The sequence below is a fragment of the Chiroxiphia lanceolata genome, chromosome 3 (assembly GCF_009829145.1).
Source record: "Chiroxiphia lanceolata isolate bChiLan1 chromosome 3, bChiLan1.pri, whole genome shotgun sequence".
Classification (NCBI taxonomy): Eukaryota; Metazoa; Chordata; class Aves; order Passeriformes; family Pipridae; genus Chiroxiphia; species Chiroxiphia lanceolata.
Genome location: NC_045639.1, coordinates 84160678 through 84183950, shown reverse-complemented (window position 1 = coordinate 84183950; position 23273 = coordinate 84160678). Strand labels below are relative to the sequence as shown.

Here is a 23273-nt window from a genome sequence, read left to right as displayed (position 1 = left end):
GAGAAATCCAGAACTGCTGAGGAGCTCCAGTGGACATAGGCCCAGGAGCTGGGGTAGGCTCATCCCAAGATCACTGGGGTTTTTCTTCAGCAGGCAGTCCATTTTGATCTGACTGCAAACTCAACTGCACCTTTTTCTAGGTTAATCCTTTCTGGGAGACCAATTACTCTAGTTCACATGTGTTAATGCAAAGGAAAATGAAGGGATCATCCCTGCACTTCAGTTAAAGAGAGAAAATTATTGTTATCTTTGTCAGCCTGTTGTTGACTCTAGTGCGTTCTGGCATGGGGTAGAAAAAAACCCAACAAAACAACAAAAAATGTGCACTCAAAGGCTGAGTTGTTCAGTTTTATGTAGTTAACAGTGGAGAAAAAAAATAGAAACATTGAAGTAAGAGGCAGAAAATCATCTTCTGACAGCTGGGAGAGTGGAGAGTGCTAGGGGAGGAGCGGATGCCTCTATGCCAGTAGCGGGCTCAGGGAATTGTCCTTGTTTTTTGAAGACGTCACGTGTTTGACCTCAGCTTCCAGACTTTGACAAGAAGTAATTGGCATGAAAGTGGGGACCACTAACTAGCAAGGTGCAGTCCTTTTGTGGCAGTGCAGGTCCTATTTTTGAAATAGGAGATTTTGTAGGTTGTTAAAACTACTCTAATGAATGGCTTAAGTTTAGATGCAAGTTTCATGGCTTTAGTGAATATTTTCTTTTTTTTTTTGATAATAATGACTGATTTGAAATCTGTATGTTTTTTAACAATAATGTGAAACCTTTCTCCTTTGGAATGGAGTTAAATATATGAAGTTCAGACTGAGAAGAAAACGAACCAAAACTGTGACCATCTGAAACTAGTGGGGTGGGCTTTTTTTTTCTGATTAGTGGGAATTACTTCTTCTTCACATGTTTCAGACCATGTAAAAAACAAGTTGAGACTTACCAGAAGTTTATATGAAAGGTCCTCAAAGAATCTTACACTACATCTCAGTTCTCCTTGGTTATGTAACACAGAGCTGTACAGGACAGTTCATGGCTTATTTTCTAATTATTTCTGCAGGTGAATAGTTGCTCAGCAGCTTTCCATGGTTAGGATCTCAGCAGGGCTGTGGGTCCTGCAATAGGATTAGAAGGCTGGAGACAGGGAGATCTCTCTTTCTTGTGTTGGAAATCTGGACTCCCAGTCCTGTTTGACAGTGATGTCAACCCATCAGGTCCTGAGGGCACTTCCAGTTTGTGGACTGGGGGGGGGTTGCATAGGGAACCTGTCACCAGATGGTATCTGTGCTGTGCCCTGCTTCTGGCAGAGTTTACAAGGGGTAATGGTTCTCTCCTTAACACTCAGTAAGCACACAAATAGAGCTTTGTGTGTAAGTACTCATTCCCACTGAGTAACACTCAGTATCAGATATGTTTTGGAGGATAATTCTTGATCCTTTTGATTCCTATCGTACATATTTTGGCATTAGCAGGACTAGACTAGTCCTGCTCTTGGCTTGATACTATACCCAATCAAGGAAAGTTTTTGGTTTGGTCTAAAACTTTTTTTTCTACCTAAGCATTGGTGTAATTTCTGTGTTGATAGGAGCAAAAATATTATTGATAAAACTCTGTAGCTGCCAATATGCTTTTAGTGGAATGTATTTACATTTGGTGGTGCAGCACTTCCTGAGAGCAACAGATTGCCGTGCAATTTTTGCTAATGCATGGTTGGCCAGCATCCCTGTATTTCTAACAGCATCATCCAGTGTGTTATTTTCTAGAGGACTTTTACAGTGGTTTCTGAGAGAGCAGTTGTCCTTTTAGGGAACAGTGAAAAACCTGAATCAGCCTGTAGAACTCCTGCTTTTCGTTAAACAAGCTCCTCTTTTCATGATCATAAAGGCAGCAAAGAGAAGAGAGATAGTGACAGTGACAGTGAAAGAAAGGAGGTGAGAGAGCTGTATGTTCTCCATAAAATCTTTGAGAAATCTACTCTTTCTGGAAATATGCAGGAATATTGCTATTTTTCATTAATTATCTGTTTTTAGACAAGAGATTTTTAAAATTCTGAAAGAATGACTTCTCCAAAAACTGATTTGTGTCTTGTTTCTAAGGAGAACCAGCTTTGTGATCTGTCCTACCTTTTTTTTTTAACAGCATCTTTACAAGTAATTATTCTAGAAAAGTAGTGATTCTTTTTCTCCAGAGTTAAAATATCTCCTTAAAATCATTCAGTGTAACACACTCCTACTGTAGGAGTCTGTATAAGATGTTAGAGGAAAAGACCTCCCTCAAAATCCAAACTAATTATTAACTAAATTCTATTAACTAATATTTATTAACTAGTCATTAACTAAATGTATGTCCTAAGTGTTAAGGTGGAGTGCTATTTGAAATTTTAAGGATTGTAATTTAAAGCTAAATTAGGTGGTAAGACACGATGGTTGGTATATGTGATTTATTAGGAATACATCTCCTTTAGAAAATGGTATTTTAGAATGTTGTGGGTGAAATATCCCTTTGCTTGTCTGTGTTGTGTTATTACCGTGAGCACTAAGGTTTTTTTATGTTTAAAACACAGTAGTCCCTTTTTAAAACAAAGTCAAAAAATGCCTCTCTCTATTTTGGTGATATGTGGTGAAAAAATGCTACCAAAGTAGTATTTCATACTTTTCACTGTAGCATAGTGGTAATATATCAGTGGCCAGACAGCTAACTTCGTGGGTTTGTTTGTTGTTTGGTTTTTTTTGGGTTTTTTTGGGTTTTTTTGTAATAATATGTAGGTAGAAATAAACAGAGTACCATAGATAAGAAGGTATTGGTGGTGACTTTGATGATAAAAGGCACCTAGGCACTCATGACATGCTGAAATTAAATGCCATTCCCTGTCCCATGCTGGAATGTTGGTCCTTCTGCAACTTCCCTGAATGTAATTTAAAGGAGAATGCCAATACTGACAAAGCATGTTTTGAAGCAGAAAGTAAATCTTTATTTGTCCTTAAAAGGAAGATGAATCAGAAAGCTTTTGCAAAGCAGTCTCTGGAGATACCAAAATGTTAAACCACTAGTGAAAGCCTTTTGTAAGACATCTTTCTGCGTGCCCTAGTTTATGGCTCTGCTCTGCACAGGAACTTTAGAAGAATGGAACTTGCCAGACACTGTTTGAGTAGTATCTGGGTGCAGCTTCTATTTAGAAGATGAGATAATTTGGGAAGCACCTTTCAGGTTCAGAGCTGAACATTTTTAACACCTTACTGTTACTATTTACTCTTCTTTCAGTGTGGTTCCATATATTTCATTTTATTCACAGCTTTGAAGGCAGTTCAATTAATTGCATGGTTCTGTATTTGTAAACATTTCCTTTGATGTATAAGGTAAACAAGAGTCTTACACCAGTTAGTTGTCCCACAGGGGTGCTAATCCCTTGAGGATGAGAGAATTCTGCTTTTCCCTGGAATTCTTAAATATCAATTGAAAAGTTTTGTGAAATAAATTTTTTGTAAGAAATTTTGCAAAAGGTACCATTTAATGTATAACTGCTTTAAGTAGTGGGCATATATAGTATAGTTCAGTTTCTAATGGTTTACTCTTTGATTAGATTTAAGAAAATGCACTGGTGGCTTAGATTGGGTGGTTTTGCTCTGTTTCAGGTCAGGAATGGAGTGTTTCAAGTGGAGAACAGTAGCTTAAAACATAGCTGTAGGTAAATAGATCCCAAGGAACTTTTGCAGTCTTGTCCTTTGTGCTCTCTACAATTCAAAGTGTTAACTGGCGGGTGTGTCTGAATGGATGGTGTGCAAGGGATGTGCAGGAATTGTTTGAGCATTTCAGAAGTATTTGAAAGGTGAAAGAAATATTTAAAAGGCAGCGCTTTCTGTAAGTGCCCTGATGGATAAATGAATATATGATGATGATTTATGACTTACTATCCAAAGTTGAGGAGAACCAAAGGGAGAAATCAGCTTAGTGATAGCAGATGATCTGGTGAAAGGATGACCTAAAATACCTTATTCAAACCTGTGCTGTGACTGTTTCAGAGCTACTCAACACGACATTATAGTGCTAAGCATGCAGTTTTGTTGGATAACAAGAAAAAAAAAAGTATTTTGATAAATGTTTAGATGTCAAGGCCAGGACAAAAGTGTAGGAAATTATTTTTATTATTATTATTATTAGTCTGGGAGTAGTATTTTTTCAAGAAAAATACATTAAACAACTGAATTAAATTGATGTGGAATTAAGGAAAAAACAAGCAATTAGATAGGCTGGTTATTTTTAGTTATTTTTAATTTATTTTTTTTCTTTTTGTTCCCAAGTTTTGTGCTGTTGCCCATGACATAAGCGTCTAGTTAAATAGTTTCTTTTTCTGACTCCTGAAGTGCCTTTTGCCCCATCCTCATTGTTTGTAGCAGACCTGATGAAACTGTCTTCTTCACTTACCTTACTAGCCCCTTATATCACCTTGCAGCTGTCTACATGGACCTTTTTGCAGGCTTGAGGCTTAATGTAGACTTAGAACTTCCAAGGGCAGCGATACCAGGTGTCCAAAATCAGAGACTGCCTCAAAGTTTTATCCTTTGAGCACTGTAAACTCATGGTAAAAAATTATATGTATTGTGTTTAAGTGTAAATAACCCCCTGTGGTTTCTTTAGTCATGGGTTTAGGGGTTTTTTTGGTAAGGAGAAGGGGGTGTCAAAGGTTTTTTTTCAGGTTAGTCTTTTTAGTGTCTTCATCTTCGTTTTAGTCGAGATAACATTCGAATTTAAAATTTTGCTAGAATAAGCCTATTTGAAGTGCATGCTATTTCCACAATTATTTTCAAACATTGCCTCAATTTTATTTTTATAGCTGGAGTACAGCTCATGTATGTTTTATTCTCACATTGTGCACAGATGCTTGTATTTCTACTCTTTTCCTTGATGATTTAGGAATGCATTAGAAACAAAAGAATCGATCTCACTGTTGAATAGTTTCAAAGTCAAGAAAATACTGTGCATAATTTCCTTAAAGGAGTCATAGTGAAGTAATGTTTTTGTTTTCTATTTTTCTAATGCAGTGGAAATCAAAGATGGAAGAGAAAATCAAATTTGGTATTTGAAAATATCAAAACTAGCATTGGCTTTTGCAATTATCCACTCGAAACCACCAGGGAAGAGTTCCAAGGAATATACTGAGCATCTTGCCAAAATTGTATCTGAACAAGATTTTGGATGGAAGTGGAAAGTTGAAGTGCTGGAAGCTGAAGTTCTTCGATTAAGACAAGAACTTCTTTTGAACCGGATCTGTCCAAGATTCTGCTTGGAAAATAGTAAGTTTCTCAAATAATTTCTGACTATGTTTCAGTAGCAGGGAACCAAATAGCTTTCATGTTGCCTGTAGCATTTCTTTTACCTAGATATGACAGTCTTCAGTGTACAGCTTTCTGTTTTTTTCCAAAGCTCTGAAGCAGTGGAACACTTAATTAATTTGTAATGGGATTGTGCTTGAGAATTTGGTCCTTAAGCAAAATTTACATATTTAACCTTCAGAATCAATATGTATTATACAGAATAATTGCAGCAAAAATTGTCAATACAAAATGTTACTCTATAACCTTGGAGATACTAGTTTGTAAGAATATTGATGTGCCCTATTTATATTTGGAACATGTCTTAAAGACATCTTGCATATTTTTTAGTGACTTTACAGATGTTTAAAATCTGAATTTAAACCTAATGTGCTGGAAGTGCTAATCCCTAATATGTGTAACAGGAAGGTTGGGCAGGCAAAAGACTGTATGTCTGCTGATTCTCTTAATGTATTGAGACTCTGGATGGGTGAATGGGTTTTTTTATGGCATATGATAAAATATTGTGAGTCTGATATTGTAGGACTCAGGAAGGAGACTGTTAGTTAAAGAAGATAAAAAAAACCCCAAACTAAACCAGATGGGTTCAAACAGCACTGTTTCTCTAACTCGTGCATGTGGAGTGAGTCATGCTTGCTCCAAGAGATCAATGGCACAGAGTGAGCTTGGAAATCAGGCAGTGGAGAACGTCTCCAGGTTCTGGGAAGATGTTTCCCTGGGAGAAGGAGCTCAAAATGCTCTGGGCTGAAAGAGAGAGTTTGCTGTGGAGGAGATCGCTAAAATCAAGATGAATAGTTGATTTATGACTTGAGATTTTTAGAAGTTTCCCTCATAGAAAACTTGATGAGGCTTTACCACACTGCTTTTGTACTGAAACAGTGGCTTCTTTATTGCCTTGTGAGATTTCTAGTTTCTAACTTTGACTGATGGGGGGATGCATTATTAGACTTTAGCTCGAAGCTCTGATGATTTATTTATTTAATTTTTATAATAGGCTTTTCTCTCTAGAGAAGTGATTTAATGACTGTTCATACTTACTTATTGTTTATGTGTCAGTTCTCTGCAACCTGTTCCAAACATGAAGTCTAAAAGTAACTTTTAGAGAGATTTCAGGAGGGATTTATTAACATCTAATGTCTGATGAGGATATTCTAGTTGTGGATTAAGCAGAAAATAGTAAACACTAGTCAATTAGCAAAACACAGCAAATAAACCCAATTCATCTGCAACTGCTGTGTTCTAAGTCTTGCTTTTGAAAGATTCTTTAAATTTTAGTTGTGAGAAGGGAAGAGAAAAGCAACCGTCCCAGGCAGATAACACCCCTTGCAAAGGTGGTTAATTTTCATTGCCCTAGTCACAGTGAAGTTTGTTCACAGATTATAAAATGTGTTAAATCTTTTGTAATTTTAGATGTCTACAGCTACACTAAATTTTCTGCGCTTTCTTCTTTACCTGTTCAGGGAAATAGCATGCTTACTCTGCAGTTTATCGTTCACTTGACCCACTGCAATATTCACTAATATGGATGTGGGGAATTGTCTGGAAAATTCAGTCTGCATTCTGCTAGTAGTAGTCTGACAGGCTTAGAAAAAGTGCTATGATTCCCAAATCACTTAAGTAAGCTGCTCTTCATGGATAGCTTTTTTAATTTTTCAGGGTCTCAATATATCTGACCAAGTCTAGTTTTTTAGTGAAGCCAAACTTTAATTTCAGTCTATTTTTAGCTAATGGACTCATAAATAGTAGAGATGAGTATCTGTTGTCCATAATCCTTCTATATTTCTTGATTTCTCTGGAGTTCAAAACCAGCACCTGACTGATTTGAAGGATTAGTGTGTAGCTTCTTTTTCCTTGAGATGTTTATTTTTGTGACTACAGTGTTTATAAACCTGTTAGACAGAAAACCTCTTGACATATGAAATATCTGTGGGAGTTCACATCAACCCCAGCTGTATCACACACTGTCCGAGAAAAGTAGGGCATAGTCTTCCCCTTCAGTTTCTCTTAACCACTTGAGTGTAAGAGCACGAAAATATGTGGAAAATCTGAACTGAATAGATTTCTTCATGCACGTTTTCCTTAGCGTTGAAAGGACACTTTCAAACTCTTGGAGCGTAACTTTGAGATGGCCATTTTTTTTTTTTATGATATTTTGTTCTTTTGATTCTTTGGGTTTTTTTCTCCTTTAATTTTGGTATGGCATCTGATCTCTTTTGATAATGGATTTGAGCCACATGTTATTTTGGAAAGAGGATGTTCGCCATCAGATGTAACTGCTTAGTGGGCATTCATGGACACACAATTCAGTGACATTGGAGACAAATGCCTGGTCTCTTGCTTTTTGAGTAAAGTAAGATTGTTACTGATACCAGATGGGCTATCTGTTGGTGAGATCTATGCATTCCTCTGGGGATCAAGTTGGTGATATATATTAATAGTAGAACACCTGTGGTTATTATATATAGGAAGATGGTCGTAGGAGCAAAGCCTTCCTGAAATAGGACCCACTACACCACTGACATCTTCTGCTGCAGGGAAAACAAAAAAAACCTTTCTTGTGTGTTGTGCCAGTTTTGAGATTTTTTTCAAGCTCATGGAGATTAGAAGCTAGAGGTGGTTACTGCTGAGATATGGAGGCACCAAGAGCTTGAATCTAAGTTGAGGAAAAAGGTGGTATAAGTGCTGTTTCATCCCATTCATTTGAAAGCTACTGTGGATCCATCAAGCCATTTGTATAGTTTTTTGTTGATGGTATACATGGCCCGAGTCTACCACCTAATATCACACCAGAGACATGCTCTTTAGGGATGAGGATAGCTAGGCTTGTTCTGAGTACCAAATAATCTGCTGATATCATGGATCCTTTTCCTCCTCTACTCATTTCTCCAGCCTCATTTTTGGAGTTGGTGTTCTGCTTAAAATAATGCAGCCTCTTAAAATGGTTTCAAACCCTCAGCTTTTATGTGGCTTTCTTGCGTTTTGTTTAACAACCCTGTAGATAAAAGAATGCCTGGGTTTCACAAAATCCACCAACAGAAAATCTCATGCAGTAACGATAACATATTGTGTTTGTTTCTGCTGGTCCCTCTTTAGAATTGAAGAGTTTGAGTCCTTCAGCCAAGGTTCACTTTGCAGCTGTATCTTCCCTGTTCTGCATTCTGAGTGTGGAAGCTTTCCTCTCCCACCTGCTGTTTGTAATAATAATAGTAGGTCTTTTCAGAGGCTTCAGGAATGATTAGAGACTGCCCACGGAGTTTTATTTCCCTGATGTGAGAAATCCGTGAGCTCTTTGAAGCTGTGATACCTGTTTTCCCTCTCCACATAAAGTTGCACACAGCATGGATGTGCAAACACATGAAGGAGAAAGAACAAAGAATGCATTTTTTTAAAGATATGTTGTCTAAATTATTTTCGTCCCATCTGAACAGTTCTTCGTTCTCAGAGACCCTTAAAAAGTTAAAGGTGCCTAACTTAGGGGGAGGAGCATGCTTTGCTGCAGGTAAACTGTTTGGTGGTGTGAGCTGTTACAGTTTAATGTGTTTATAAAATTGCTGTAGTGTATATTCAATGACTGTGCTGTGTCTGCAAGTTCCTGTTCCGTTGCCTTTCTGAATACAAGGACTCTATTCCTTGGTGGTGCTTTTGGCTGTATGTCAATCATCATCATCTGAGGAGGAGAAGCAAATCTTTTTGTAATTATCTGTTCATTATTTTTCACCTTGACAGTATTGTCCTGACAACTATGCCCATGAGTAGAAAAAAAGTCAAATTTCATATTAAATCAAAGTTTCCTGCCTTTCTTTGATTCAGATTGAAATTTCACAGTAAGGAGGATAGAAACTTCTTGGTGTTATTCCAAGAATAAGGATATAAAGTATTTGAGCCTTCTGTTGTCACTTTGCTTTGGGAGCTACATGAAAAGATAAAGGGTCTTACAAAGCACTGATAAATTGATAGATTCATGGATTGAAGCACCTGTCCTCTAAGACAAATTCCTTCACTGTTATCAGCTCATAAAATCAATGATCATATTGTTTCTTGGCAGGCTCTTTTAAAGAGCTCTGAAAAGCCTGCAGCTGTTACTCCAACTTAAGAAGGCATAAATGCAGTACTCTACGCTTTTTTTTGCCAAGCACATATTTTAAGAATGACAATCTAAAGGGTAGATATTTATTGCCTTGGTTGGTTTCAGCTGATGCTCTTGAAGGGTTCCAAATCAATTATCCAGGGTATATGTTTAGCAAAACTTGTATCAAGTGTGTGTTCTCCCTTTCTTAGCTTCACCTTCAATCTTGGTTCATGTTATTCCCTTCTTATGCAGTGGGTAGACATAAAATGTCTGAACTGCTTGCTCCTCTAATTGAAATAAAAATCAGATTCTTTCCACACTGTCCCTTTCTAGAATTAGTTTAGTCTTCCTTTTATAGATAATTTACAGTAGAACTTCATCTACCATGCCCTGAAGTCCCCTTCTGTTCTCAGCCTCAACAGTAGCGTGTGGCTGCCAGTCCACCCTACTGTACCGTGTCTGTGTGTTTAGGGAAACTTTGAGTCAGAATGTGATTAATGTGAATGTCTGATATTTAACTGTACCCTGAGGCTGTGTTTGACCTTGCAGGATTTTCTATTTCCTGTGTCAAAGAAGCAACTTGTATCTCTTTTGGGAATAAGAGCCAGGAAAAAAAAATATTGTATCTCCTGCTTCATTCCTTAATTTGGTGTGTTTCTTGAGGCATTTAGTTGTATACGTGGAAAAAGGGAGCAACTTCCTTTGCAGATTAGTGTCAATGAAGACACTTCAGTCTCCTTTTTTCTTACTTCAGACTTCTCAGACTTCCTGTGTAAGTAGAAGCATACAGAACTGGAACCAGCCCACTCAACAGCTGAAGTAAAACTGATTATAAACAATACCTAACTCCAATTTACCAGCAGCCTTGGTTTGGGTCATAGAATTCAGCCTTCCCTTCCCTTTCTGTTTCCCTGTAAGTCATGGCTTGGCTATTTCTTGCTCAATGGAAAGAGGCGGAAACTCTGGGTGCTCATCTTAAAGCCCCAGCATTTCCTTGGTGGGCAAAGACAGGATTAGATAAGTTCTGCTTTGATGGTGGCAGGAAAAGTGATGGCCAAATCTTTTCTGACTAATTTGATTTCAAATTTCTGAAAGGGCAAAACTCTCCATCATGACTTAATGTAACTTGTGATGTTTCCTCTGCCTCCTTACATTAAAAGGAGTGGCGAGAGAACATAATTGATGATAGATTTTGTTTAAGCTCATTTTCAAAGAGAAACCAATCAGATGAATTCAGAAAGGTCAGACCAAAACATGCAGATTCCTTAGTGAATATGTTATTTGCAGCCTCATAAAGGAGTCTTCCTTGTTAGTGGAGATAGCAGCAGTCCAAATCTAACTGAATAATAATAACACATTAATCTATTAGGAGAAATTATTTCCCTCTCCAGAAAGTAGATTAAATAGTGTGAAATGTTTACGTCTGCTGTGAGTAGCACTTAGCAACAATTTTAGTTCCTATGGCATGGTAGTAAGGTAGAGGACTATAGACTGGAATTACCAAGTTACCATGGTATGTTTACATAAAAGCTATTTCTTCAATTCCCTATGTTTGAATGAGCTGCTGTTACAGGTTGCTATGTCCTGTCAGCACTTTCTCTCCCCTGGTATTTGGCAGAAAGCAAGAAATGCAAAAGCACGACAGTTGCAGAGGAATTGTCAGCCCCTGAGAGGTACCTTTGACTTCTTTCTTTGTCTGCCTTCCAAGGTGAGAGGATTCTCCATTGGGCAGCAATCAACACTTAGTTTGGTGTTGCCATGGAAAACAGTTCTGATTATTTTTGTCTGGAGCTTAGGGATGTGATGTTTCTGCATAAAGACATTCTTCCTCCCTACCTCTGCCTTTCCTCTCCCTCTCCGACAAAAAAAGAGTATCCTTCTCTCCATACAAGATCTATAAAGGCAGCCCAGTGTGTTATCTCAACATTTTTTTCTCTAAGGCATAATGGGTGTCAGACAGACAGTACTTAAAAAATGAACTATCATTTGACATCTAAAGTGTACTAATGTACTCCCGTGCTTCTACCAGTGGAAATAATGCAAGTAGGCAGCATTGCAAGGAATTTCTCACAACCTAAAAAGTATTTTATTTTTTATGAGGAGAGCAGAGAATTGCGAACAGATCTGTGAGATGGCAAAAATGAAGTTAAATTGTGTTTAGTACAGATTTATAGGAATATGGCTCTTGCAATATGATGATGAGATAAATCTGTTCTCCATAATTGTAGTGACACAATGGGGAACTTTATGAAAGCTGAGGCCTTTTCAGGATAATTAAATAAGTTAATTTGCAATCTGGAGAAAGCACCAGCTGGAGTGTAATGATTCATTGAAATCTCAGAGTACTGCTCCTTCCATGGATAACAGGTCTGTTTTGGTTGTGGAAACTTTCTCCCTTTGAAAGCAGATGCTTTCTGTCTTATCCATTGGCATTGCTACAGCTGTTCTAAGCACATACTTAGTGTAAAGGGACCCAAGAAGCATCCTTTTCTTTCCAGATTTCTGTGTAAGGAACCCATTCAGAGGCAAAACCAACCCAATTGTCCCCACAAGAGGAAATGTTTGTTATTATTTTATTAATTGCCTGTATAGATCAAGTTCCTCATAAGATGAATGGTGATTATTGGGAATAAGGTTCATAAAAGCAAGTGGGTTCATAATATAGTATAGATTAATTTCTTTTCTTCTGGATAACAATGGTAGTTTTGGGGAAAAATAAACGTATATGGTAAAAACAGGTTAAGAAGTGTGGCCATGGTAATTAGGATCCTCTCGCCAATAAGTCAACTGTGGGAAGCTAAGGATCAGTCAAATTTTCACTGGAAATACAGAGTCACAGAATGGTTGACACTGGAAGGGACCACTGAAGTTCATCTCATCCAAGTCCCTTGTCAGGCATGGCCACCTGGAGCCAGTTGTGCAGGACACAGCTGTGTCCAGACAGCTTCTGAATGTCCCTGTGAATGGAGATTTCACAACCTCTTTGGGCAGCCTTAACCTAACTCAAGCTTAGAATCTCAGTTCCTCAAGCAAATCTTTGTGTCCTTGTGTATATATGAAGAGAAAAACTAAGTATTTATATCATGTTATATTCAAGAAAAGAGGGTTTTTTTAGGAAGGAATACTCTAGCTGATTTCTTAAGGAGTCCACTTTATTTCAGCCTTCATTTCATCCATCCTCATTGGCTGATACTTCGTCTCTTAGCAAAGCTTAGTTTGTTTTGCAATGTGAAGCATTTTTAATAAGACATAATATTTCCTGTTCAGTACCACCAGTTCAGACCTGCAGTTTATAGGTAACATTAATTCACTTAATATCTTGAAATATCCCCTATCTAACTTAGAAATCAAATTTCAGTCATGTCATTGAGATGGTCAATATTGTAAAGATTGTCAGATCTTTTGTCATACTGCTTGATGAGCATTTACTGACCCAGATCTGTGTTTGCCACCTGATTATTTATCCTTTCATATCTTTACTACGAGTATTCTTTATTTGACTTGAACTACAAAAGACTTGTGCTGTCATCTACAGAAATCCCCTAAAATGAATGTTTATATCCTCGAAATCCTTCTCAGTTCTTACTGAATTCTAAACATTTAGATGCTTTATGTTAGCAAAATCCTTAACAAATTGAAGTATATGCTTCTAAGCCTTCAGAGAAGCATTTGTGCCCTGGCATTGAGCAATCCATTGAGAATTTTAGATACTCAATCCTATATTCATTTCTGTGAAATTATTCCTAAATGGGATAAAGTATGTCAGCATGCACCTTAGCATTAAAAAGCATAAAAAAAGCACCCTAGATTTAAACAGAGGACTTTTTTTTTCCGAGGTGGTTTTAAAAAAACTTGGAAATGCAGATGAAAAGTGTGGGATACACGGCTTCTAAAATTTCTTCTTGGAGAATCCTAGAATCTTTTTATTATTTTTTCATTATTATTTTAGAATAGTGAAAACAGAAGTTTGGCTTGGTTCCAGGTCAGAACAACAATGGTGTGCCAAATATATGGCACACCATTGGGTTTGGGTTGGGTTAGGGGGGGCTGGTTTTTTTTCTCAACCAGCCAGCTTTGTTAGTAATGAAAACAGCAGAATAGAGACGTTTACATATGAAGAAAAGGCATGTGGGTTTTTTAATAAGAGAATAAACCTGATTCATTGTTCATATAAAGTGCACTTCAAACAGACCGATCAATGAAGATTAAATGAGGAATAACCGATAGTCCTGAAAAATGCAGAAGTGGACATAATTTCACTTAGGTTTTCATTTCCTTTTAGAGGTTATTGACTGAACACCTACTTGGAAAGCAGAATGCAGTATCATCAAAGAGGTTTCCAAGATTGTCTCGTTTTTAATTGTCTCTTTCTTTTAGAAATGGAACTGAGCCTATTGAGTTTTAAGAGAACTTTAAATGTCTAATGTCATTGTTTTTGATTTTCAAGTGATAATCCATGCATATGCTCACACAGTGAGAGAGTATTAACAATGTCTAATGCTTGAAACTGAAGTAATTTTTTCTTTGCAGAATTCAGATAATGTATTCACTTTGTTTCTTGCCTCTGCCACCTTCAAGCCTGTTTTCTATTCTACAGTCCATGTTGGTGGTGGAGCTGCAGGTATATTAAGTTTTTCAAAAGACTGGAAGACCATTTTATCATTTTACAGCAAGTTCATGAGCTGAGGACCCTTCTTCAGTTTTTAAATGTTGAACTACATATGGCATGTGACCTTCCTCATTCAAATGCTGTCTGGTCTGTGGCAGTACACAAGTGTCTAAGAAAGCATCTTTCACCACCCCTGCTCCTGCTACAGGCTGCCTCTCAACCCACATTAGGTATGAGAGAATGAATTTGGGAGATAGGGTTGATTTTGGTGTTTGCCAGAGCTCTGCTTCCTCAGGACTAGGTGAAGACTCCCCATTCTCTAATTATGAGGCTGGTTGGCACCTCACTGCCCCGACAAAAGCCTCTGTGTTTTGTGGTCCCACTGCAGAATGTACATGTGAGTTCTAGTGCCTGTACACCTTGCTGACGTACCATACACAATTTGCAAGTCACTCCCCTGTCCCTTAATGATTTCTGGTTTTCAGGCCATAGTCTGTCTGCAGTAATGAGTATATTTAGAGGGATGTCAGTTCTTCAGCCTTTGCACCCCGAGAGCTCTTCTTGTGACCATATCTTGCTTTACTTGGGGCTCAGGATCTTGCTTGTTTTTTCAGCTCAGAATCTTACAGTAGTAAGGAGCTAAAGTCCTAAACAGGAATTAAGTTTAAATATTTCCTGAATCTTATGTGACATGTTTAAGAAGGCTGCAAAATTGCTCATGACCAGATATTTAATTACTTATATAAAGGCATTGTAAAATTTTGTGATCAGTTTACATACACTAAATTTTCATATTTCTTGTTCCAATATATTTATAGTCAAATGTTCTTGAAATTACTGTTTAAGGATTCTTGTTAGTGTGAGGCAAGCATAATGCTGTTTGGTTTTTTTTTTCTGTGCTTGATAACCACATGGTGTGAATGTCAAGACTGCTTTCTTCTTTAAATAATAGGTCAGTACAAAGTGATTAGTTTAGCTTCTTTCAAGAAATAAATTATAAGCTATTTCTAGGCATTTTGAGGGAAATAATAAATATCGCCTGGTGGGTTATTTATTTATCTTTTTTTAAAGATAACTGCCATCTCCCCAAATGACTAGAACATATAAACGAGTAAACATTTTTAAAGCGTTTTGTCTTACTCATTTAACTGGGAATATGCTGATATTGGGGACTGTAACACAGTTTTCTGGAATCTCATCATGGGACAGGAGTTTGATATGTCAGTGAATAGAAACCCAAGTGTGAATGCAACATTGTCTCCTGCTGGAAGGAGTGTTTCAGTGAACGTGGTATCTCTTTTATTTGAGAACAGCTTAAGTTTGGTTCCTGTGGATCTTGCTGTACTATCCTTCCATTTTTCTTCTCTTTTCTTCTCCTTTCTTTCACCTCTGCTATTTTTTTTCCTTCCACAAGAGAATCGGTGAACATTCATATGGATTTTTTGCACGTAGTTCTTGCTTTCTTCTTTTGACTTCTGGCATTATATCCGCATGAGCAATTTTCATGTTGCCCCGTGGGATTAAGAACAGGAATAAAATACCCTCATAGTGGAACTCATAGGAGATGGATTCCCTAGAAGGGCTTATTTTCCTTAAACGACACCAAAACCAACTTTCAGGTTTTTTCTTCTGGAATGTGTTTTGCTCAAAACCCTAGGGAGAGAAGACATGAGAGATTGGTGCCTGTTCATGGGAAGCATGCTTTGCTTCTTTGCTTGCTTTCCAAGTTTGGGCATGCAGGGCATTTGGAAACAGTGTTATTCTGTAAAATGCTAGGCTGGCCTTAAAAGCCCAGCTTTTCCTATGTCCTGGAAAAAGCAGTTGATTTCCCTACAGTTGGCCCTTTCATTTTGAGTCAATTGTTATGAATCCTGTGCGGTTCGAATACCTCTGAATGTTAAAGGTATGAAATTCAACAATAAATAAATAAACTATGTTTCCAGTTTTGATCTTGGTAGCAGTACTGTCATTGGATGATCTGGTATGTTTTCAGGGATTAAAGTAATGGTCAGAATTCAATTTGAAATTGTAAATTTAGTGAAGTCTGTATAAAAATTTTTGAGTAGTGTTTTATTAGCGCACAGAACATTCTGGATTGCTGCCTAGGGATATTTTCTGTGTTAAAAATGCTTTCTTTAACTTGCTATGAAATGAAACATTTATTTCCTTTTAGGCCAGACCAACTCTAAGCTCTTTTATTAATTTAAGAATACAAAGAGAGAGGAGTATGGTATTGCTTTGGATCCTTGTGGAAAATATGAAGAGTATACAGAAGTTTTTTAAGAGGGGACAAGCAATTTGTGGCTGTGCCCTGGTAAGCAGAGCAGAACCAGATGGGGTTCTAGCCTTGCCTTGTGGCATCAAGATGTTTATGTACATTGGTCTTCCACTTCACTGCTCTTGCTTGTTTTGTGTGATCTTTTTGCATAGGTTGCATGTAGAACAGGTGTCTGTTGTCACCTAGTACTGTGTTTATGCCAAGAGGTACTGTCTTAAATGTATTTAATGTGAGAAATGGGATGAAAGAGATTCTACAGTAGTACACAAAAGTAATTTATTGGTGTGAATGCAGTGCATACCTTCTGTAATGTAGTTTGGCTGTCTTTGAAGAAGATGAGATGAGATAGATGGTGACTGGAGAAGCTTTTGATTCTGAATGTTTTTCTCTGTTAAATAATAAAAAAATCAAGTGTAATGTTCTGTTCAGCTTTGACTCTGTAAGAATTCCTTACCTGACTGGGGAGAAAGAGTACACATAAAGGAGAATATCTTATTTCATGCAATTATAGTAACAGACCTTCACTGTCTTTTAAAAGCAGTCAGAGTTCTTGAGAGTAAGAGTAGTGAAAATGTTTGGGGCACCAGAAATTTACATGCATTTTCTTCCCTGGGAATTAATGGGAGTATAGATATTCACTTAAATTGTTTGTGTTATATTTGCCTGAATTATATATGTGAAAACTTAAAATCCCTGATAGTTTGAAACTCAAAATTGCTGTAAGCATAAAACACCTTGTTCACAAATAGACACTACCTTGTGAAAGTTTTGACTTTAATTTAAAAAATCATCTTCTTTGACAGCTAAATTCTAGTCATGGGAAGTTCTTGGGGAGCAAAATACACATGTAATATGTGATTTTTGCCCAAAAACACCTTCCATAAGCATACGTAATGAAACATTGCACAAATGTAACTTTCACCTTTGCGTTTCAGGAAAACCAGGTACCTCTGCTGAAACTCTTCTGAATCAAGAATCTATAAACCCTACGAATTACTCAAGCCAGCTAGAAGACTCTGGATGTGATGTCTCTAACGACTCTGCATTTGATTCTTTAGGCATAACTTCAGATTTTCACCAATCTGAGCATAATGTCAAAGTTCCCCCATTGAATCTTTGCCACAGTAGCAAGGAGAAATCTCTGACTGCTCCAGTACAGTTTTTGCAACATTTGCTTGAAATAAGAAAACTGTCAGAAGGAGGAATTCTTCAAGCAGATTTCTCAGAGCTTGAGAATGATTCTTTCACCGTATGCAATTCAGTGTCTCAGTTGCTTGATGGACTGACTGTTTTTTACAAGAGTCCTAAATTTCCAGTTTCGAATTTTCTTACTGAAGCAATTTGTGTTTTGGTCAGTTTAATAACTGATACTAAACTATCTAATCATGTTTTAAAAAAGTGTTTCAAGAAGCTGGAAGAATTTAAGAAAAATCTAATTCAAATTATTTTAAGAAACAGCAGTGTCAATAGGGTAAGTTTAAAATATCTTCCATCTTTCCTACCCCACTTCAGTATAATGGAATATTCTCCTAGTTTTATACACTTCTTAAATATCGGTTGGCCTTATTATATTTTGAAGAATACCACTTTGAGATTTTTATGATTGTTCTTTTTTGTGATACGGGCAATAAATGCTCTAAAGCATTTGAAAGAGTTCTTGTTCATGCATGCAAGAAGTTCTATCTTGTTCCTGAGTATAGGTCTTTTAAGAATGGATAAAAGGGCAGTTAAAAGCAACTTTATAGAAAATATGAGAGAAAAACACATTGTTTCTCTTGCTGAAGATATATTGTAGATATTCACAAAGTAATGAATATACAATTATTTTTATTCTTTTTTGACCACCTAGATAAAATAGGTTGGTTTATTGCAGAAGGTCTGTCATTCTCTAGATATTTTCAAATTTCTGTTTTAAAAATAGGTCAGCAAATGAGTGAAGAATTCAGAAATAGCGTGTCTCCAACACAAACAGTAAATAGCACTGCCTTGCATTTTGTTTGTACGCATCAGCCAGTGCTGTTCCATGTATCATCTTGTTATTTTCCTCATTCAACTGAAATATGCCCAGCCTGTCTTCATAAGATGCCCCATAAGCAGTGGATTCCGTTGCCTGTCTTAGGATTTTTGGTTTTCATTCTGACTTTTAGAGTAACTTGGAACAGACATGATGGTGGTATTGTTTGAGACTTAGATGTACCAATTTAGTGTCCCCATATATGCAACTGCACTATCATTATACTAAATGAGAATCCCCTATAATCCTTGGAACCTAAAGAATGCTGACGAGGTACTAGGTGCCTATTTTAAGGTGAGCTCCAAAGCTGTCTTTAGACATGTGCTGCACGTGTGGATGGATGTACCCATTTGCCTTAATTTAATATGAATCCCACTATGTATTGACTATTTACCCCAGAACAGAAACATCCAACAAACATTATTACCATATTAAGAGGGAGTTTGCTGGGAAGGATATACCTGTATTTTGGTAAGAAAGCATTCAGAATGAAATCTTTCCAGGACTAGAGACTTGTGTCTCTAATAGCAGAATGCATTCCATTTCCGTGTCACCACAGTGTGATACTTAGTTTTTAGTTAGAGGTGTCCCTGGCCAGTATTTTGAAAGAATGTGTCTTTACCTTCTATTTGTGTGGCATCAGGAATGGAGTCATACAGGTGTGACTCCTTTTATTTTTTTGTGTGATCACTAGATACAGAACAAAGAGAGTTTGAGCAGTCCTTCACTGAGGACTTCTTCATAGTTGATGATGTCCAGTGTTTCCACCCTTTCCCTTCTTCTACCCTAATGGGAAGTCAATAAATAATTAAAGCAATGTTAATTGTAGGAGAGCAATCAAGAGGTTATCCGGAGAGGGATTATTTGTTGATTGGAGGAACCTGGCAAAGTTTAAGTTAAGTGAGAGAAAATACCCTGATAGATCAGGGATGTTTCAACTCTGCAAAATGCTTTTTTAAATCGTTTGGAGTATGTCCACATAATTTGAAAGTGGCATATTTTCTCTGAATAACTTCACTAAAACAGATGGCTTTTTATGCAATGCGTTATATCTCACTTCCACCAAAATATTGACTTAACAGTCATTACTGTGGGCAGCCATTACCTGAATCAAACAGTTGAGTTTAAAATTGTGTAAACCAATTACTAAGATATAATTGTGGAGGTTCCAGATTTCTAGGGGAACAGGAAAAAGTTGTGTGTAGTAATTGCAATGTTTATAAAGATCAGTTGAAAAATCCTTTTAGAGATTTGGTTTTCTTTAAACTGAATTGAATATGGAAATAAATACACAGAATTCAGAATTAATAGTATTAGTTGTATAAATAATTCTTCATATGCTGTGTACCAAATATCTCCCAGGGACCCTTTATACTTCAGTTTTAATCATCACTGTTTACTCAAGTGGTGATTGAACTGTCAAGATTATATGTTTAAAATAAAATTACCATTAATTACAAGGCTGTCAAATGGAAAGAGTGGCAAGCTGTGTGAATTTCAGTTCCAGGAAGATGCCTAAATCCCTCCACTATAGAAATATTAAGAATTTTGTTGTATCTAATCTTACTGCCAAAAAGCATTTGTATAGACAGCCATCAATACAGCTGTATAGTATTTGACACAACTTTACCATCCTTACCTATAAAACTGTCAAGAGCTTTCAAGGACAAAGGGCTGTGAGAAACACCTTCAAAAAGTGAACAAAAAGCAAAGGGGCTGTGGATTACACTTAATGCCTCATCTTCAAAAGCAGTCTCAGCGTTTTTCAGAGCAAGTTAAATAACTTAAAAAAACTTTGAGAATTGGAAAAGAGATAATTATCTCTGCATTAAATGTAAAGGAAGAAAAACAGTAGCAGAATTACTTGCTGTAACTGTTGAGTCCTATTGTTTGAGATGTTTCTAATTATAAAGCATTGGAAGCTGTAGGAACAAGCAAAGACGTACTCAGAAATTTTTTTTCTGGATTCAGTTGCCTAAAGCTGTGCACTTTGGATACAGTTTTTGGCCTGAAACTCCAAATTGACATGAGTATCGAAAGGACAAAACAATAAGTCTATCAGTTAAGGTATGTGAGGTAAAATAAAAGGTAATATTACTTAAAATACAAAAATTATTTAAATCAAAAAACTTCAAGTAGCTTCTTGAATTTCCCTTTCCTTTCACATGGACTCTACTACCTTCAAATGGACTGTACAAAACATGGGAAAACATTTCCCATGGAAAACTCTGGTAGAAGCTATGGTATGTAATTACAGCTCCTAACAAATTACTTTGTCACTTCTCCTTCAGAGAGGAAGCACCAGAACATTTTTTCCTTAATCTACCCATTTGGAATTTGACAACACCTATCTCCATCCACCTCCACAGGGACATAGCAAATGTGCATTTCTCCTGCTTCTGGTTACATCACTCAGTCACTGATGCTGAAAGATGCCTGTTCTACTGAGGTTTGTCTCTGTTATCCAGGATGTATTGGAACAGGGGATCATTTCTCCTATACCAGAAAAATGCAACAGTCAGAGGCATTGGGGATTCCCAACTTGCTCTGCTGCTTAGAATAGCATATGTAGTTTATATTTCTGGTGAAGGTTTTGCACAGCTCGTGACAGTAGGGCACTTCAGAGGGAACATCCTGGAGCCTGCCTGGAAGCCTGCTGTGGTGAATCTGGTCTGGCTGTAGTTTCATAGTGTATAGAATTAGCTTTAGAAGTCAAATCCATACAACAGAAATTAAGGTGTTTCATACATGTCATATTTGCATCTCTTGTATATACAGCTATGTGAAACTTCAAGACAGTTATTGTTAAGGAATCCAGAGTCTCATTTGTTACTTTGGAGATAGAAAAAAAATAGTTTTATCTTTGCCTTCTTTCAGTGCAGTTCAGCTATGTTCAAAGTTGTCATGGCCAAATACAGTCACAGGGTGCTACATTACATGGGTTTCTGTGTGTGACCCCTAGTGGTGCCACTCTAGCTTAGCGTTGAAGACAATTCAATTCACTGATTGTACTTTTAGGTGCAGCTGATGCTGCAATTTGGAGCACGGCTAATGCATCAATTATGTGCCAAAAGATCCTGGTCTTCACCCTGGGTTCTGTACAGAGCTCTGTGTCTGTTTCTTGGGGGTCTTGTTTTAAGGAGTTAATCAAACCACAAACACTGCCTTTAGGATTCTAGAGTAAGGTTGAGCTGTGTTGGGCTCCTGTTCAACAGATACCTCATGCCTCTGGCCCATCTCACTCATAATCTCTTTCAAACAAGACCCAGAAGGAAGAGAGATGTGTTTCAGGGATATGTCATTTTTTACATCTCATGCTGTTTAAAACATCACTACTGACTTTTAAGAGTCATGAATTGCCTGCTCCATTCAAAGAACACACACAGAAAAAAAAGGATTATTGATATTTCCTTTCTCTTTTTTTAACCCTTTTCACTTTTGGAAATTGGCTACCCTACCTTTAGGGTAGTTGTTTTGAAGTTATTCAGCATTAAGAGCATCTGGATGTACACTGAGATGTGAACGTAGTCTTTAGGAAGTTCTCTTATCCTATTTGGGACGTTACTGCCCATTTTCATTTTTCTCTCCTGTTTCATCTGAAAGTCTTTATGTAGAATTTTGCAAGTGCTCAAAATATTACTGTTGATATATTTAGCAAAAGAGGAAATGCAAGAGTTCTGAGTAGTAGTTTAATGCCTTTACTGGGTATTTATGTGAGAAAGAATTCATAATTCTTTGTGAAAATAACAAGTTGAAATGTAGTACAGAGAAAAGCAGAAAGAAAAATGTTTGAATCTCACTGGCCATTATATAATGAAATATATGGGAGTGTACCTGTGGAGTTGAAAACAGTACACATTAATCAGAACCCTGGCTTTGAATCTTGGTAGTGAAATTTGTATGAATCATTAATGACTGAATTTGCCTGGAAGAGAGTAATCAGGAAGTTACTCTGATGCTTTACTATATGCAACAGTATGCATTTAATACATGTTCCAGCTAGTTGTGTGTGACAATAAATTCCTCCGACTGTGTGTAGTTTGCACAATCTGTTGTCAGCCAGGACTGCCTTAACTCATCAGTTTACAAGAGTTTTGCCTGCTTAGGGACAAATAAGATTTAAAAATAGTTATTCATGTCACTGGTGGTTTTCAAATGTAAAATTAGTGGGCTTCAGTTTTCCTAAATTAGTTGAGTCCCAAGGGGACTGTCATGGGTACATTTTCATCAGTCAAAGAATTTTGCCTATCTAGTGGAAGAACATTTCATTTGTATGAATATTAGAACAAGTTGTCTGGATTTTAAGGTCTAGTGAGGGTCAATGTTTGAATCTCTTGACTGTTGAATTAAATTTTCTCATGTTGTCTTACGTAGAGAGCTCTTTAAGTGAAACGTTAAGCAAAATCCATTGTCTCGTGAATCACTGCAGTGTAAAGCAATCGCCAAACTGACTGACTCTCATTTACTTCAGTAAAGTGGATCGCAGGAGCAGGTAGACAGGAATGAATTAAAGAAAATTGTGTCCACCTTCCCTCCTCAGCCAGCCTCGGCTGATATACATCATGCACTAAAGCTACAATTACAGAAGAGCTAAAGGATGAAGTTAGCAGAATTTTCTTTTACCACGACAGATGATGAGGGAGCTGGTGGAAGAGCTCCCCAAGCTTCTCTCCATCATTTACCAGCAGTCCTGGCTCACTGGGGAGGTCCCAGATGATTGGACGTTGGCGAATGTCACACGGATCCACAAAAAGGGCCAGTAGAAGGACCCAGGAAAGTACAGGCCCGTCAACCTGATCTCAGTGCCTGGCAAGGTTATGGAGCAGATCAGCCTAAGTGCCATCACACAGCACCTACAGGATGGACAAGGGATCAGACCCTGCCAGCAAGGGTTAAGGAAGGGCAGGTCCTGTTTGACCAACCTGATCTCCTTTTATGATCAGGTGACCTGCCTGGTGGATGAGGGGAAGGCTGTGGATGTG

General features: G+C 37.3%; 1 protein-coding gene across 2 annotated transcripts in view; it reads left to right on the top strand.

The window, feature by feature from the left end:
• The window catches only part of MEI4 (meiotic double-stranded break formation protein 4), an 83079-nt gene that overhangs the window by 3730 nt on the left and 56076 nt on the right, over nucleotides 1-23273 (top strand). For both annotated transcript variants that reach the window (XM_032683905.1, XM_032683906.1), the window contains exons 2-3: nucleotides 5031-5282; nucleotides 17213-17748. In XM_032683905.1, coding sequence (XP_032539796.1) covers nucleotides 5031-5282; nucleotides 17213-17748 — 788 coding nt within the window. The remainder of the gene's footprint in view (nucleotides 1-5030; nucleotides 5283-17212; nucleotides 17749-23273) is intronic.